A 15343-nucleotide genomic window follows, 5' to 3' on the forward strand; every position below is an offset into this window, starting at 1 on the left:
CTGGGAGAAAGAAGAAAGGTCACATGAGCAAAAGGCACCTGAAGACAGCTGCTCACCTGTCCTCAGATGGAGTGACTCAGATCATTCAGAGCCCCTGAACTGGGCTTTTATTGACAAACTGAGCCCCCAGCCCAAGGGGCAGCAGCTGTTGCCCACCAGACCTGCCTGCTGTCTGTCTGACTGTGAAACCTCAGGAGGAGATATTACTGGCCCCAAATCCAGGACATTTGCCAGAAGTTTAGTCCTCTTTCGGGTGTATTTGGTACCACTACCACCCCCCAGCACTCACCCTGAGCTCACAAGGATTGCCTGATCCCTGCAAATGGTCTGAAGGCAGTTAAATCACCACATTTATAGCTTTGTTCAGCTGACCTGAACCCAAGGTAAAAATTTTCCAATATGAGATGTTCTGTGCATGGCCCCTACTCCTGCCAGTCTAATCCAAAGGCCCAAACTAGAAAGTTTAAAGGTACTGCCCCGCAGCCTGCTGAGGAAATGCCCCCACTGATTCTAGAAAACAGGGAGTTTTGGTCCTGGATCTTCATCCAATCCATTGAAGTTCAGAAGGTTCCCTTTCATGCAGGCCATGAGGACCTAAGGCCCTGCCAGCTTGGATGTCCAGGGGTCCTGTGGTCACCTTCCCAAGAGAGAGACTTGAGAGGACCTACCTGGCATCCTGGCCCTCCAGCAGGCTGCGGTAAGTGGCGATCTCCTGCTCCAGCCGCGTCTTGATGTCCAGCAGCATCTTGTACTCCTGGTTCTGGCACTCCATCTCGCTGCGGAGCTCACTCAGCTGGGCCTCGATGCTGCTAATGAGCCCCTGGATCTGCTGCAGCTGCAGTGCATAGCGGCACTCCGTATCCGCCAGCGTGCTCTCCAGCCCGGCTTTCTGGTGGGACAACAAAGAAGTGATGAGGGGAGCCAGGCCAGGCAGAGAGGGCAAGAGGTGGCAGCCACTGGGCAGGGGGCAGCAGGTGTACCATGCTGAGCTGGGACTGCAGCTCGATCTCCAGGCCCTGGAGCGTACGCCTGAGCTCCGTGATCTCTGTCTTGCTGGTCTGAATCATGGCAGTGTTAGTAGACACCTCCTTGTTCAGCTCTGCACTCTGAAATTAGAGCAGGAAGAAGGTTAGAGAGGAGCCCAATGGGACACCACGGCATCCCCCAGCTCCACAGAGTAAGAAGGCCGGGTACCTTGCTGTGGAACCATTCCTCGGCGTCCCGTCGGTTCTTCTCCGCCATGGCCTCGTACTGCTCCCTCATCTCCGCCAGCACACGGGTCAGGTCAATGCCCGGGGTGGCATCCATCTCCACGTTGACCTGGCCTACCATCTGGTTGCTGAACTCCTTCATCTCCTATAGGGATGGAAGTAGGAGATGTGTGAAGCTCCTCATACCCCCTCTTCTTGGCTCTGAGGGCTACCAGCATGTGCTGAGAAGCGCTTCCAGGTCCCACAGCAGAGAGCTAAATCTGGCTGCTCCCCTTTATCACTGGAAGCGTTTCAGCCATGGAAGGCCCCTGCCAGCCCTCACCTCCTCATGGTTCTTCTTCAGGTAGGCTAGCTCCTCATTCAGGCTCTCAATCTGCATCTCCAGATCGGTCTTGGACAGGGTCAGCTCGTCCAGCACCCGGCGCAGGCCATTGATGTCGGCCTCCACGCTCTGGCGCAGGGTCAGCTCGTTCTCATACCTAAAGGATATTTTTTAATTGAAAAAGCAACACAGAAATTATATTAGACACTCCCCTACTTCTGCACTGGACTCCACTACTTCTCCAAAACCTTCACTCCTGGGATGCTCCGATTTCACCATTGAGACGAGCATTTGTCTCAAATAAAAGAGTTTGAAAAGGCCAGCGAGGAAAATGAACTCACTTGAGCCTGAAGTCGTCTGCCGCCAGCCTGGCGTTGTCAATCTCCAGAATGACCCGGTTATTGTCGATGGTGGCCGCCAGGATCTACAAAATACAGAAGGTGAGCACTGGAGGGTCCACGAGCTTGGGGAGGAGGAAGAGAAAACACAGGCAAGACTGTTGTCCAAAACTGCCTCGGCACCTGTCCCTGTGAGCTGGGATAAGGCCCTTCTCTCTGGGCCCTGGTAAAGTGAGGGGCGGGGCAGGTCCTTCCTCGGGCTCTATCACTCGGGCATTCTGTGTCCGGCCGTGATGGGGAAGGTGGGAATGTACATTTCAGAGGAACGACCCTGCCCAGGGTATCTTTGGTTAGTCATGTCCTGAAAGCCTCAGACTAACCATCTCTCTAGTTTATCATCATGACAGCCTATTCCTTAAGGGGGCGGGGTCAGCCTGGGTCCACACAGCTCATAGTAGGCTCACTGGAGCTGGCCTCCGGGCTGAGCAGAAGGAAGAGCCAATACATATTCCCATCCATTTGAATTTCTTGTCTAAACTCTCATATTCTGAAGCGGCTAAAATCCACCGCACATAGCTGGGACCCAGCCCAGGCAGGTGGATTTCTGTTCCAACAAGCTGGGACCCCAGTGTGACAGACAAGCCGCGATGAAGGAATCTCAGCTCCGCTTAACCCAGCCTAAGCCTCTGCCTCCACCTCCCACACCTCACAGCCACTTGAGAATAGCAGTGTGAATGGGGTCCCTACAAAAGCAACTAGTATTCCCAGACCAATGAGTGAACACATATCCCTTTCTCTGACGATTTTAGTCATGGTTTCCAAACCGCTCAGTGGGTTGGAATTATAGGGATCAAGTCGTTAATAACATAACTGTTTGGAAAGCAGTAAAAATGTTGATATGACTAATAACAGCAGTAAAAATGGACAATGGGAAAGAACGCATTTGGGGAGCGGTGGCATAAGAAAGCTTATCGGGAGTAGAGACGCTCAGTAGTAAGAGACTAGAATTTTCCTCCACAGGCGAGGTGAGGATCCCACCACACAATGTCCTCTGGTCCTGTGGGATACCGTGTTCCCTGGCCTCTGCAGCTCTGCCCAGCTTGGAAGAAAGCTCGCCAACATCCAAGGGCTCACCTTGTCCCGGAGCTCCTCGATGGTCTTATAGTAGGGGCTGTAGTCCCGCTCCGGGCTGCTGGGGCTCTGCTTCAGGTGCCAGTCTCGGATCTTCACCTCCAGCTCGGTGTTGGCCTCCTCCAGGGCGCGCACCTTGTCCAAGTAGGAGGCCAGGCGGTCGTTGAGGTTCTGCATGGTGATCTTCTCATTGCCGGAGAGGAGGCCACCATCGCCACCACCATAGTCACCAAAGCCGCCGCCAAAACCCCCACCAAAGCCACCTCCAAAGCCACCTCCGAAGCCACCTCCAAAGCCTCCACCAAAACCACTACCAGCCCCTCCACCGAAGCCACCCCCAAAACCACTACCAGCGCCCCCACCGAAGCCACAGCTCATGCCACCCCCGTATCCCCCAGTTGATCCCCCAGAGACAAAGCGGGTTGAGCAAGTAGAGATACTGCGGCCTCCCCCCAGCTGACAAGAGCCACCCCCGAAACCACCTCCATAGCTGGCAGAGGAGCTCTGCAGGCGACAGCTCATGGTGAGAGCAAGATGAGGAGCAGGTGTGGACGGGAGCTGGGTTTGGCCTGGGCCGAAGACTGTGGCTCTTCCCCAGAGTGGGAGCCTTTTATACTGCCCTCCACAAGGTTGGACAATTGCCCCATCTTCTCTCCTCCCTTCCCCACCCTCTGACTGGTGCCAACTGCACTTCTGTTTCCCACAAGCCCAGTTACCTCTGCTCTCCAAGGTGGGTTGTGCCTTTGGGGGTGGCTTTTTTTTTTTTAAATCCTTAACAAAAGGGATGATTCAGAGGGAACAGTGCTCTGCCTGAGACTACCCTTTTGACAGCTGAATTCCATTTCACGTCTGCACTTAGGGAGCTCACTCCACAGGCTCTCAGCTCCACCCCACACTAGAATGGGGACGGAGCTGCAAGGTGGCCCTGTGCTTTACAAAGTCACCGCAGCCCTCAGCTCCCTTCTTTCTATTTCTAAAACTTCAGACTAGAATGTTCTGCATCCTTGTTAGCATTTTACCTACTCCAGTGCTCCCAGCGACTATGATGATGAACTTTGCTCGGTCCTATAGGATCGACTACCTTGAAGGTATTTAGGCTGGGGGGAAAAAAAGCTCCAGGACTAATGTAGATCCTACTGGCCGCCCCATTTTACACACGGGAAGTCGAGACTTTAAGGGTAGTCAGGACTGAAAAACCCAAGTCTGGTTCTATCTGATACAAAGCCTGCTCTTTTAGGTATATAATTCATACAGTAGATTGCACAAACCATTATTGTCTAGCTTAACACATTTTTACCTATGTAGGAAGCTTCAAGCATGTGTTCACCTGTGTACCCTTCACCCGGACCATTTTTAGTGCTCCATAAAGCTCCTCATACCTTTTCCCAGTCAATTACCCACACCCTATGCACCTAATGAGACCACAATCCCACTTCTGTCCCCATCAGTTAATTGAGAGATCTCAGTGAGGGGCTCTTTTTGCTCCCTGGAGAACATTTGACAACGTCCACAGACATTTCAGTCGTCCGAACACGGGGATTCTACTGGTATCTAGAGCACAATTACCAGGGATGCTGCTAAATATCCTACAATGCAGAGGACAGCCCCCATAACAAAGAATCCTCCAGCCCAAAAGGTCAATAGTGTGTGTCGAGGTTGAGAAGCCCTGGATCAGTCTGACCTCTGTATTCAATCATACCATTATACCAGCTGCCTTAGAGGCAGAGTCAAATCCAGAAAGAAAGTCTTTTTTTTTTTTTCTAGATTTTTTTTCTTTATTTATTTATTAATGAGAGACACACAGAGATACGCAGAGACACAGGCAGAGGGAGAAGCAGCGCTCCAAAGGGACTCTGATGCTGGACTCGATCCCAAAACTCCAGACCACACCCTGAGCTGAAGGCAGGTGCCCCTGGAAAGGAAGTCTTATAATGCCTAACAGGGCTCTTTCTAGAACCCTGGTCACAGGACACCTATCTCAGCTTGTGAGCATTTGATCAAGAGGCCATATAGGAGGATGCAACCCACTCACCGAGGGAGCCAGGGTTACCATGGGTGGCCTCTAAGGGAAAGCCTGTTGGCCTACAGCAGCCATGGGGTCTGGACCAGGCTAAGGGCTAGGGTGGGGTAACCCAGGCTCCAGGTTATCCTAAAAACCCCTTCGCTGATTCAGCAAGCCAGAAAAGAGGGCTCTGAGTCAGGGTTATCCTGCCCTTTGTTTTCTTTGGGTAGGGAAGCGGACCTGTGCTTCACCCAGCGGGTGTCAACACTAGGAAGAGAGCCAGGGCGTGTTTGGGGTCTCACAGGGCGGCCAGGGGTTCAGGCTGACCTCTGACCCTGCCCAGCCCTCCTGCCCCAAACTAATAGCTCAGCATTCTCGCCTGCTCTCTGAAAAGCTGTGTGATTCAGCCAAAGCAGGAGCTCTTAGGCTCTCCTCTCTCTCTCAGTAGAGGATCAAAACTGACAAGAAGGTGATTAATAGAACCTGCCAGGCCTGGAGTGATGATCCTCCCTCCAAGGGCTAACAGCAGGTTCAGGCCAACGCCTCATAGAGGAACAATGCCACAGATCCTCCAAAGTCCCTGTAGTACAAACACAGGGTGGCCGTGACATGCCTCCCCTTGCAGGGTCAGGGCACGGCCCCTCCCCGCCACTCCCCTCCCAGGCAGGTACTTATGGTGCCTTGACACAGGAATGCCTTCCTCTGACCCATGATGAACCCCAAGGCCCTCCCGGAGGAAGCTGGGCAGAGACCCATCCTGGGGCCCCAGTTTCGCCTCTCGGCCCTGCTCCTCCTGATGAGGCAGGATGGAGTGCCGGGGCTGAGGCACTCCTGCTCATGGTCTTCAGCTTCCTTCTTTGCTTTCTGACAAAACCACACTGATTTCAGTAAGGGGAGGGAAAGCTGCATTTGTGAACAGCCCCCCTCAACACCCACCCCCACCACCCTGAAAACAAGGCTATGCTTCACACACTGTCACTGAGTCTGCACAACAACAGGAGAGGGTTTTTCTTGGCCCCATTTTGTAGATGAGATAGCTGAAGCCCAGGGATCCCGTGTTACTTGTTCAAGATCACCATGAACTCAAGATTTAAACCTCGTCTCTGGCTCTCTCTACCCCAACTCATGCTGTGAACTCAGTATGTAATCCCTTAGCGTTCCATTCTGGATTCCCTAAAGATAATAAAATAACACTAGCTAACATTTCTTGAACTCTCTGTTAAACACTCTACGGTTTTTGTCATGCACTTGGGGACACAGAGGCCTAGAAAGGTTGAATTCGTTGCCCAAGCTTCCAACCTCCAGCTCCAGGGTCTGTTCTCTTTGCTACTACCCACTAAAGCCCTTTCAGGCCCTCGTCACGGCCCAAGCATGGGCGTCCTCAGTTGCCCTGTGCACTCCCAGGCTCCCTGTCACTGCAGGCCCAGTGGGCAGATGGTCCTGGTTCCCACAGCTGCTGAGCCTGTGCAGCTGATGGCCTGACAGGTCAGCCTATCTGCTGTCTGTCCTGGTGTGGGCCCCAAAACTCGGGGGTTTGCGAGGTGCTCAATGCAGAATGTCAAAGCCAGAGTCATCATAGGAATTTTCCCATCCAAAGTCCTCATTTCACACGTGGCGAACATGAGACTCAGAATGCCAAGGCCCAAGGCAATGGAGGCAAAAAGAAATTCGTGGCTTTCCAGCTCCCCACAAACTCATGGACCTTATGTTACATGACTTCTAAGTTTCCTTCAGCAAAATGCCTTTCTGAGTCTCTGATTCTCAAGGATTTGCACAGCATTGCCAGATTGTTCATGTGCACAGAGGCTTAAATCCTGTGCCGCAGCTCCTAATTTGGGGATCCTCGCTTGGCTCTCAGATCAGGCCCTTTCCTTCTTCTCTCTTTCCCTAGACCATACAGGGCCTGGAGCCCAGGATGGCTGAGCACCCCCTTGAAAACATCTTGAGGCTCTCACATGGGGAAGGGGCCTCTCAGGAAAAGCAGACCTTCCCCAGGCAGTGAACCTGGGCCATCTGGTCAGCCCCCCTTGCCCTCAGAGACACTTGTTTCACGTAGCAGTATTCAGGACCCTTCTCCAGATTTGACAGGCAGAAAGTTGCTTCGGACAGAGGTTAAGAAAGGGATTTCATATGTTGGCAAATCAAACTCCAATAAAAAAATATACCAAAAAAAAAAAAAAAAAAGGATTTCAGATTAACACACGTCTTAAGAAAGGTGTGGTCAGTTTCTACCACACTCATGACATCAAGGGAAAAGTAAGGATCTGAAATCAGAGAGATCAGTCCCAGGGTCAATGCCGCAGGTCCTTATATGGCTGTAGTACCTAGCTTTCTAAAGTCCCTTTCATACCACCCAGGCTTCTCAGAAAACCAATGAGGTTGGCAAAGGCTTTGAATTAGGTGCAACTGTGTTTCAACCCCACATCTGCCATTGACTGGCTGTATAACCTTGGGAAAGTTACTCAACCTTTCAGTGGTTTGGTGACCACAACTGAAAACCAGGCATTAGATGAGTTCACATTTGAGAGGCGCCTGACGCATGAGAAAATTTGGCAGGCAGAAGGTTGCTATGCCCTCCCTTTTACAAATGAGGAAATTCAAGCTCATCCTTGTGTCATGACCTGTCCTGGGCCTCCATTCTGTGCCAGTTTGCTCTGCTTCCCTCTCTGGTCCCTGCAGCCAGCATGGTGTCCACGAGGACCAGACAAGTGACAGTTGGTGGCATTCCTATCTTATTTCCCCAATTCAGTTTTACATTTCCTGGGGAGAAGGTCTTTAAGTACCTCCAAAGACTATTCCTGGCAGAGGGAAGCCGTCAAATGCCTCAGAAGTCATTTCAGGGATACTTTGCTGGCTTTAGGTGAAGAGGGGATGGCAACCAAGAATAGCATCCAATGGGGTCATCCCAGCTGCGAATCTCACAGGAGAAGCTGCCAGCTGCCCATTGAGAAACAAGTGGTCATCAAGTACACACTCACCCAAGATACTAGTGAATGTCTGGAGCCATGTATAAGGCAGGAAAAGGCAGAGGAAGAGTAAGATCATGCATTAATTCAACAAATATGTATGTAGCTCCCACAGTGAGGGCTCAGCAGTGCAAGGAGACACAACCTCTGCTGTCACCCATCTCACAGGCCAGGTTCCCCTCTTGAGATACTAAGATATAGATCAACTCAAGAGAGAACCTTGAGATCCTCCCTCAGGGAGATGGGATGGCACGCCCCATGCAACTCTGGGAAACCTTGCCTCGCCCAAGGTTAGCCCAAGGCCCTAATCCCTGGTCCCAAAGCTAGCCTCTCGAGGGATAAAGGGAGGCCTGCTGCCTTCCTCCCTGATTGGCTGGCAACCAAGCCCAACTTCAGCCCAGGGACAAGCAGGAGGCAGGCCAACTCTGCCCAAAGACTATTTAAAGGGCTTGATCAGGAACCAGCAATCCCTGGGTGTGAGCATCTCACTCCAGGGTCAGGCAGGAAACAGGATTTGGCAAGTCCAAGGACTTCTCTGACGGCTCCTCTGACCCCAGAATCCCAGGAGATCGGGCACTCCAAGGAAACAGAAGCAGCTTTCCCTCTCCAGCCCAGGGTCAGGCCCTGAGACGAGGCCCGCTGGATGCGGGGGGAGCCCCACCTTTACTCTTTGCACCTTTGGAAAGGTTATTTTGGCAGACTATGGGCTAAAAAAAAAACCTTTTGGGTTTGCTTTGAAGACCTGAGACTTCTTGACAAAGGCCCGGAGACCAGGGAAGCAGAAGCAACAGTCAGGCCTTGGACCCAAGAGACTCAGGAAGGGGCCTGGCTACTCTCAGGATGTCAGGGACATGACAGCTAATGCTTTGGACTTCAGCATGAGCTCAAGCCACGGCATGAGAGACCAAGGTTAGACATGAGAATTATCTTTCTGACAGGAATGGCTGTATGACATTTGAACAGGCTGCCCACGGAGGTTAAGAAAGGGATTTCAGATTCACACACCCTCTTAAGAAAGGTGTTGCCAGTTTCCATCACCCTCATGACATCAAGGATCTGAAATCAGAAAGACCGGTCCCAGACTCAGCCTCACGATTTCCTGGCTTGGGACTTCATTCAAGCTCCTGAACTTCCCTGTGCCTCAGTTTCCTCTCTGAAAACCGATGCTGCAGACTGACCCCACCTTTACAAAGCCTCTGGAAGAAAAAATGAGATACCGTCCATTGAATGCACTGCCCAGAGCCCTACATAGTGCAGACACTTAACAAATTCTGTTTCATTCCCCCAGCCCCAGAGAAGTCTGGCCTTAAATTGTGTACTCAGAAGGCACATTCTAGATTAAGTCTTCCCCAGAAAAAAATAAGGACCTCTCTGAGAATGGCCATCTCTCGAACCAGGATTGCTGGGCAAGGAGTTTCACCCAGCAAAACTCATGGAGGCCCTCTCAGAGGACTTGATCCTCCCCCAAAATGATCTGATCCTCAGGAGAACAGAAGCACCTCCAACCTCCTCTTCCCAGCAGGACTAAGAAATGGGTTCTCCCTCTCCCCCTAGTCTTCACCAGAGCCCAGCCCAGCCACAGCACCCAGAGTTCTCTGCTTCCTCATTCCTTGCCCTCTGTCCAGGGTTATGAACCCCAGAGGAATCAGCCTCAGACCAGAGGCAACAAATTAAGTGTGTGTGTATGCTGCTGCTCTAAGAAGCCCAAGAGCAGAGATGCTAGAGACCGAGGAGCAGGAGTGGGGTTTGGACTAAGGAGGGCAATAAGGGATTGATGTTTCTTTGGACTTAAGCTCGGAGAAATCAGGGAAGGCTTCCTGGAGTTGCTGTCTTTCCCTCTGAGCACTTTAATTGCCTTATGGGAAGGAGGGTGGTGGCTTCAGGGGGTGATGGGGTAGATATGGTTTCTCTTTGCAGGTGGCAGAGATGTTACCTGGCTCAGCCACTCTAGAGGTCAGGTGTGCCTGACTGGAAAAGAGGAGAGGTTCTAGGGACACATGTGGGAGGCCCAGAAACAAGGGGGAAGGTCTTGGCAATGAACTGTAAAGGGCCAGGGCCTGGGCTCCTGGAACAAGCACTAGACTTTGAGTCATGCAGATGTGGGGCCCAGTCCTAGCCCTGTTGTTCACTATCCATCCATGAGGCCCCCGGCAAAGTTATTCACCTCCCTGACTCCCTCATCTCTAAGATGAGAATCATAAATCCCGACCACCTACAGTTGCATTAAATAAGACCCAAGGGTGGAGTCACCTCGCAAAGTGCCAACCACGAGCGGTGAACCGATACAACCTATACAGTCAATCGTTCAGTAAATAATTGTTCAATGTGACAAGTACTGTGCTAGGTGCACCAAACTTCTCTGAGGAATATCCCCATCTCCTGTTTCCATGATCACTAGACAGAATAAGCCAGAACAGCAGGTCACCTGAGCAGCCTGAGTTGGTCCTAGGAGCCCTGGACACCCCAAAGAATCAATTATGACCATTCAAGGAAGAGGCCAAAATAAGAAGAGATGTCACCATGCGGGTCCTAGGCCCACGAGGCCTCCAACAAGAAAAAGTGGACATACTACCATGAGATATTTGCAAAAGGCCAAGCAATTCTTTATTGCATAGACAGACATGGTACAAATGAGCTTGTTACACAAGACAGCTGCTTCTTGGCCATCCTTGCTCTAAAGCAGATGGGGAAAGTTGGAAGGGGGGGGGGCCATGCCAAGCACCCAACAAGGAGAAGTGGACTCTCTGAAAGCAGGGACTGGGGTTTGCTCTTCTGGCCCCTCTGGCCAGTCCTCCACTCAGCCTGGGGAGGGTGGGATGATAAGGGACGTCTCTCTTGCACCCGGCATTCAGACTTCTCTCTTGCGAGAAGAAACCACTTTCCCGTCCACTGTCTCCTCAACGTTGATGCGAACTTTGCCACCACCACCTCCCAGGGAGGCTGTAGAAAGAAGGAACAAGCTTTTTAGAGTGGGGGACCCTTGCTGTTCTCCTTCCCAAGGCACGCAGGACTTTGGGAAGCTCAGGGAGAACTGGACAACATCTCTGAGAATGGCCACTGGCCAATCCTTTGAGAGTGGCCAGGAGGTCTGGTGTGGAATCATTCATCATAGAGGTGGGTGGTGGCAGCAACAGTTATGCCCACAGTGAGCAAGAAAGTTGGGGTTTTTTACTGCAGGTGAACAGGAAGTGATTCTTACTATTAAATGCAGGAAGGTGGGGCCTAGGGGAATCTATTCTCTGGACAAAGCCTGCTCAACCTGGAAGGTTCTCAATAAATCTTCAGCCCCCACTCTCCTGAAGCTGATAGAAGGCCCCTGCGGAAGAGATACCGCCTAGTATGAGTGTGTCCCCTCCCCACTGGCGTGTTTGGCATCTTTCTCCTTCCACCCCATCCAGGGGGAGTGGTGGTTTCACCAGCTCCCCTTGCTACCCACTCGGGAAAAGCCTTCTTACCTTCTCTGGTGCCAATGCCAGCCATCCTGAAAGAGAGGGGAAGCAGATGTAAGACAAAGGCATGAGCCCAGGTCCCCCTAAGGGAGGCTCCCCTCTGGTGGCTGGCTAAGCAATCCTCGACAGCAGCCCCCCACCACCACCACCACCCACACATCTGACTTCTCTAGAGGCTGGGACATCCCAAAAGCCTGTCTAGACCTGCCACCCCAAAGCAGATAGATTCTGATCTACAATAACACCCCATCTGTTTCCTTTTTGCTGTCCCATTGCTGTCTGAGTAAGAGGACTCTCCACCCCAACCCCAACGGGCCCCTCCCTCACTCCTCCCCCTGCACCCTCGCCCCTGCCTGGAGTCCTGGCCCTCCAGCAGGCTGCGGTAGGTGGCGATCTCCTGCTCCAGCCGCGTCTTGATGTCCAGCAGCGTCTTGTACTCCTGGTTCTGGCACTCCATCTCGCTGCGGAGCTCACTCAGCTGGGCCTCCAGGCTGCTAATGAGCCCCTGGATCTGCTGCAGCTGCGTGGCATAGCGGCACTCCGTCTCTGCCAGCGAACTCTCCAGCCCGGCTTTCTAGAGGGGGCAATAGATCAGCAGACACCAGGTCAGGCCAGGAAGGCAGCTGCCGTGGGCATGCAGACAGGCATCGAACGGAGTGCAGAGAACCAGCCCTTGATGGTGGGAAAGGCTGGGCCACACTGGGGTGGGCTGGGGTGGGCTGGGGGCAGGTGGCCCTACCATGCTGAGCTGGGACTGCAACTCGATCTCCAGTCCCTGCATTGTGCGCCTCAGGTCTGTGATCTCCGTCTTGCTGGTCTGGATCATCTCTGTATTGGAGGCCACCTCCTTGTTCAGCTCCTCTGTCTGTAGGTCACACACATGACATGTGAGGCCCACGGAGCCTGGGGAGTCCTGGGGAGCCAGGGCAGGGCTGTAAAGTCAGGCCCACCTTGCTGAAGAACCAGGCCTCGGCATCCCGCCGGTTTTTCTCCGCCATGGCCTCGTACTGCTCCCTCATCTCAGCCAGCACGCGGGTCAGGTCCACGCCAGGTGCTGCGTCCATCTCCACGTTGACTTGACCTGCCAGCTGGCTGCTGAACTCCTTCATCTCCTGCAAGGTGGGCAGGGGTCATTTAGGGACAGAAGGCAGAAGAGATTGCTGAGAGTCTGAGCTCCCTCAAGTCACTATACATCCTCCAAGTTCCTGCGCACCCACCCCTGGCCTCTGTTTCCCGCTGAATATGACAAGGCTTGATCACATGGACCCCTTGGCTCTGAGGACGTCTCTTCCTTGCCGGGTCCTACGGGAGGACCTCAAGACAGTAGGGTCCTTGTCTGAGCTCCTGAACCCAATCAGGACAGCAGGTCACACTATCTACCTGCCCTAGCTATGGGTCTGAGAAGGAGAGGGGTCTGGGTCCCCAAAGGATAGTCCCCCTTGCTCTCCATGGAAACCCCTGTTTGGGTGGAGGGAGAGCATATCTGAACCATGGAGCCCTTCAGCCAACTAGGAGGAGGTGCCAGTGGCCCTACTCTCCCTCCCGGCACCAGCACGCAGCCCCTGCCAGCCCTCACCTCCTCATGGTTCTTCTTCAGGTAGGCCAGCTCCTCATTCAGGCCCTCGATCTGCATCTCCAGGTCGGCCTTGGCCAGGGTCAGCTCGTCCAGCACCCGGCGCAGGCCATTGATGTCGGCCTCCACACCCTGGCGCAGGGTCAGCTCATTCTCATATCTAGGAAGAGAGAAGGAGCCCAGAGTAAGGAAGAGCAAGAGGCCTGGGCTGTTGGAGCTGGAGGAGGGAGAGAAGGCCAAGAAATAGGGGGGAATCCAGAAGGGGAGAGGGAGGCAGGAGCTCACTTGAGTCTGAAGTCATCCGCTGCCAGCCTGGCGTTGTCGATCTCCAGGATGACGCGGGAGTTGTCAATGGTGGCTGCCAGGATCTGCAGGAGACAGGGACTTAGTGCCTGTTCTGTCTCCCCTGATGCTCTCCCCACCCTGCGCCCTGAGTCAGACCCCTCGCTGACAACCCCCCCACTGACACCAGCCACAGAAGCCAGTAGGCTCCGCAGGGTGGTGCTCAGCCTCATCTCAAGTACCCACTAAATGATCCACCCCCATGCCACCCTTCCTGTTTCCAGGGCCTGAAAAACCAAGTAGGCGGGGGTGCCCGGACTCCCCCATGGGAATTGCCTGGCTGGGAGGGGTTGGGGTGGGGTTCAGTGGACTCTGACAACAGCCCTCTTGGGGATAGTCCACCAGCCTCCCCTGGTCACTGGTCTTCTGCACACCTTGGCACAGCCATGGACCCACAGAACATGCCACAGCCATAGGAACCTGGACGGCTGGTCAGGAAGGCATTCTACAGCTGAGGAAACCAGTCCAGGTGAGTTAAAAGGATGAGTAAGTGGCTGGCATAATGAGTTGCAGGTCTCCTAAGCCCTAGTACTGCTTTTGGCACCAAAAATGTCCTCAAAGGGTGAGGCAGGTGGTCCTGGCATTCAGGGCTCCTGAGGCTACACTTACCGTTCTTACAAAAGAAGCAAAGCAAAGAGCTTACAAAGAAGCTCTGCACTTTATGCAGAGCCCTGCAGGGTGTGTGTAACTGCCCCCCACCTCGGACCCCCGTGGTCCTGACCAAATTCTCGGGATCTTCCCATGCTGCCAAAGTGAGCGGAGGTGTGCCTGCATCCGCACCTGAAAAGCATTCGCTGCTCTCCAAACTATACAGCAACAGTCATTGCCTGGGCAGGAGTTTCCTTGAGGCATTAGGAATGTTGATATTAGAGACGTGTGCGGGCACCAGCTACCTGTGCCCCTCTCTCTGACACTTGAGAACTCACCTTGTCCCGGAGTTCCTCAATGGTCTTGAAGTAGGGGCTGTAGTCCCGCTCCGGGCTGCTTGGGCTCTGCTTCTGGTACCAGTCACGGATCTTCACCTCCAGGTCGCCGTTGGCTTCCTCCAGGGCGCGCACCTTGTCCAGGTAGGAGGCCAGGCGGTCGTTGAGGTTCTGCATGGTGAGCTTCTCATTGCCAGAGAGGAGGCCGCCATCGCCACCACCGTAGTCACCAAAGCCGCCGCCAAAACCCCCACCAAAGCCACCTCCAAGGCCACCTCCGAAGCCTCCGCCAAAACCACTACCAGCCCCTCCACCGAAGCCACCCCCAAAACCACTACCAGCCCCCCCACCGAAGCCACAGCTCATGCCACCCCCATAGCCCCCTCCTGACCCCGAGGAGACAAATCTAGCAGAAGACGCTGAAATACTGCGGTTTCCACCGCCCCCGTAGAGACTCCCGCCACCAAAGCCGCCTCCCCCAGCCCAGAGGGAACCCCCCCGGGTAGAGCCACCCCCAAGGGTGGAGGAAGAGGTCTGCAGAAACGTGGTGCTCATAGCCAGGCAGCTGGTGAGCTCTCAGCAAGCAGAAGAGGCGCTGGCGGAGGTGCAGGCTGGGCTGAAAGCAGAGCAATGCGCCGCCAGTCACCCCCCAGCCTGGGGCTCCTTATATACCCCTCAGAGGGTGTTGTGGGACCTCGTCTCCTCCCCCAAAGGGAAGCCAAATCCTGTGTTCAAACACAACTGCCTGCACACCTCTGCCTGGCTGATGTGGAATCTCTCTTTTCTTTCTTTTTTTTTAATGCAACAAAAGAGATGATTCAGAATGAATGGTGTTTTGCCCCAGGGCCATGGTTTTAACACTTCGAATGCAGATTCATCTCTGTACTCCGTGTGGAGGAGCAAACTCAGATCCCTCTGCAGCTACCAGGCCTCCGCCTGCTGGGCTGGAGCAGCTGGGGCCAGATCTACCCTCCAAGGACTTCTCTGCTGCCACCAGCCCCCGACCCTCACCCCAAAGCAGCCAGCAACCCCCTGCCCCACACACCCTACCCAGGCTCTCAGTTTAGGAGTGTACCCCCATCACTG

At 53.7% G+C, this 15343-nt stretch overlaps 2 protein-coding genes across 3 annotated transcripts; both read right to left on the bottom strand.

Moving 5' to 3' along the window:
* Positions 1–664: 664 nt before the first annotated feature.
* LOC121473669 (keratin, type I cytoskeletal 13) lies at positions 665–3524 on the bottom strand. The gene is made up of 6 exons (XM_041726235.1): positions 3006–3524; positions 1875–1957; positions 1534–1690; positions 1195–1356; positions 981–1106; positions 665–889 (listed from the first exon to the last, which is right to left on the bottom strand). Exons 1-6 carry the CDS (start codon positions 3522–3524, stop codon positions 665–667), a joined length of 1272 nt encoding a protein of 423 aa, XP_041582169.1.
* A 7025-nt stretch (positions 3525–10549) lies between these two features.
* Positions 10550–14905, bottom strand: KRT15 (keratin 15). Of its 2 annotated transcripts, none has more exons than XM_041727030.1 (8): positions 14261–14905; positions 13278–13360; positions 12996–13152; positions 12370–12531; positions 12159–12284; positions 11773–11993; positions 11426–11451; positions 10550–10910 (listed from the first exon to the last, which is right to left on the bottom strand). In XM_041727030.1, exons 1-8 carry the CDS (start codon positions 14810–14812, stop codon positions 10819–10821), a joined length of 1419 nt encoding a protein of 472 aa, XP_041582964.1. In that variant the 5' UTR covers positions 14813–14905; the 3' UTR covers positions 10550–10818. The 2 variants fall into 2 exon arrangements, with proteins under 2 accessions (XP_041582964.1, XP_041582966.1); XM_041727032.1 differs by lacking the exon at positions 10550–10910 and adding an exon at positions 11092–11286.
* Positions 14906–15343: the final 438 nt, after the last annotated feature.

This window comes from Vulpes lagopus, chromosome 12 (genome assembly GCF_018345385.1).
Source record: "Vulpes lagopus strain Blue_001 chromosome 12, ASM1834538v1, whole genome shotgun sequence".
Classification (NCBI taxonomy): Eukaryota; Metazoa; Chordata; class Mammalia; order Carnivora; family Canidae; genus Vulpes; species Vulpes lagopus.

Excerpts from the sequence above, each read along its gene's own strand:
- KRT15 (XM_041727030.1), bottom strand. The coding sequence starts at position 14,812 with ATGAGCACCACGTTTCTGCAGACCTCTTCCTCCACCCTTGGGGGTGGC. Across the intron at positions 13,153-13,277 it reads GCGGATGACTTCAGACTCAA|ATATGAGAATGAGCTGACCC; the intron begins GTGAGCTCCTGC and ends CTCTCTTCCTAG. Across the intron at positions 12,285-12,369 it reads AGGCCTGGTTCTTCAGCAAG|ACAGAGGAGCTGAACAAGGA; the intron begins GTGGGCCTGACT and ends TGTGACCTACAG.
- LOC121473669 (XM_041726235.1), bottom strand. The coding sequence starts at position 3,524 with ATGAGCTGTCGCCTGCAGAGCTCCTCTGCCAGCTATGGAGGTGGTTTC. Across the intron at positions 1,357-1,533 it reads TGAAGAAGAACCATGAGGAG|GAGATGAAGGAGTTCAGCAA; the intron begins GTGAGGGCTGGC and ends CCATCCCTATAG. Across the intron at positions 890-980 it reads TGCAGTCCCAGCTCAGCATG|AAAGCCGGGCTGGAGAGCAC; the intron begins GTACACCTGCTG and ends TTGTCCCACCAG.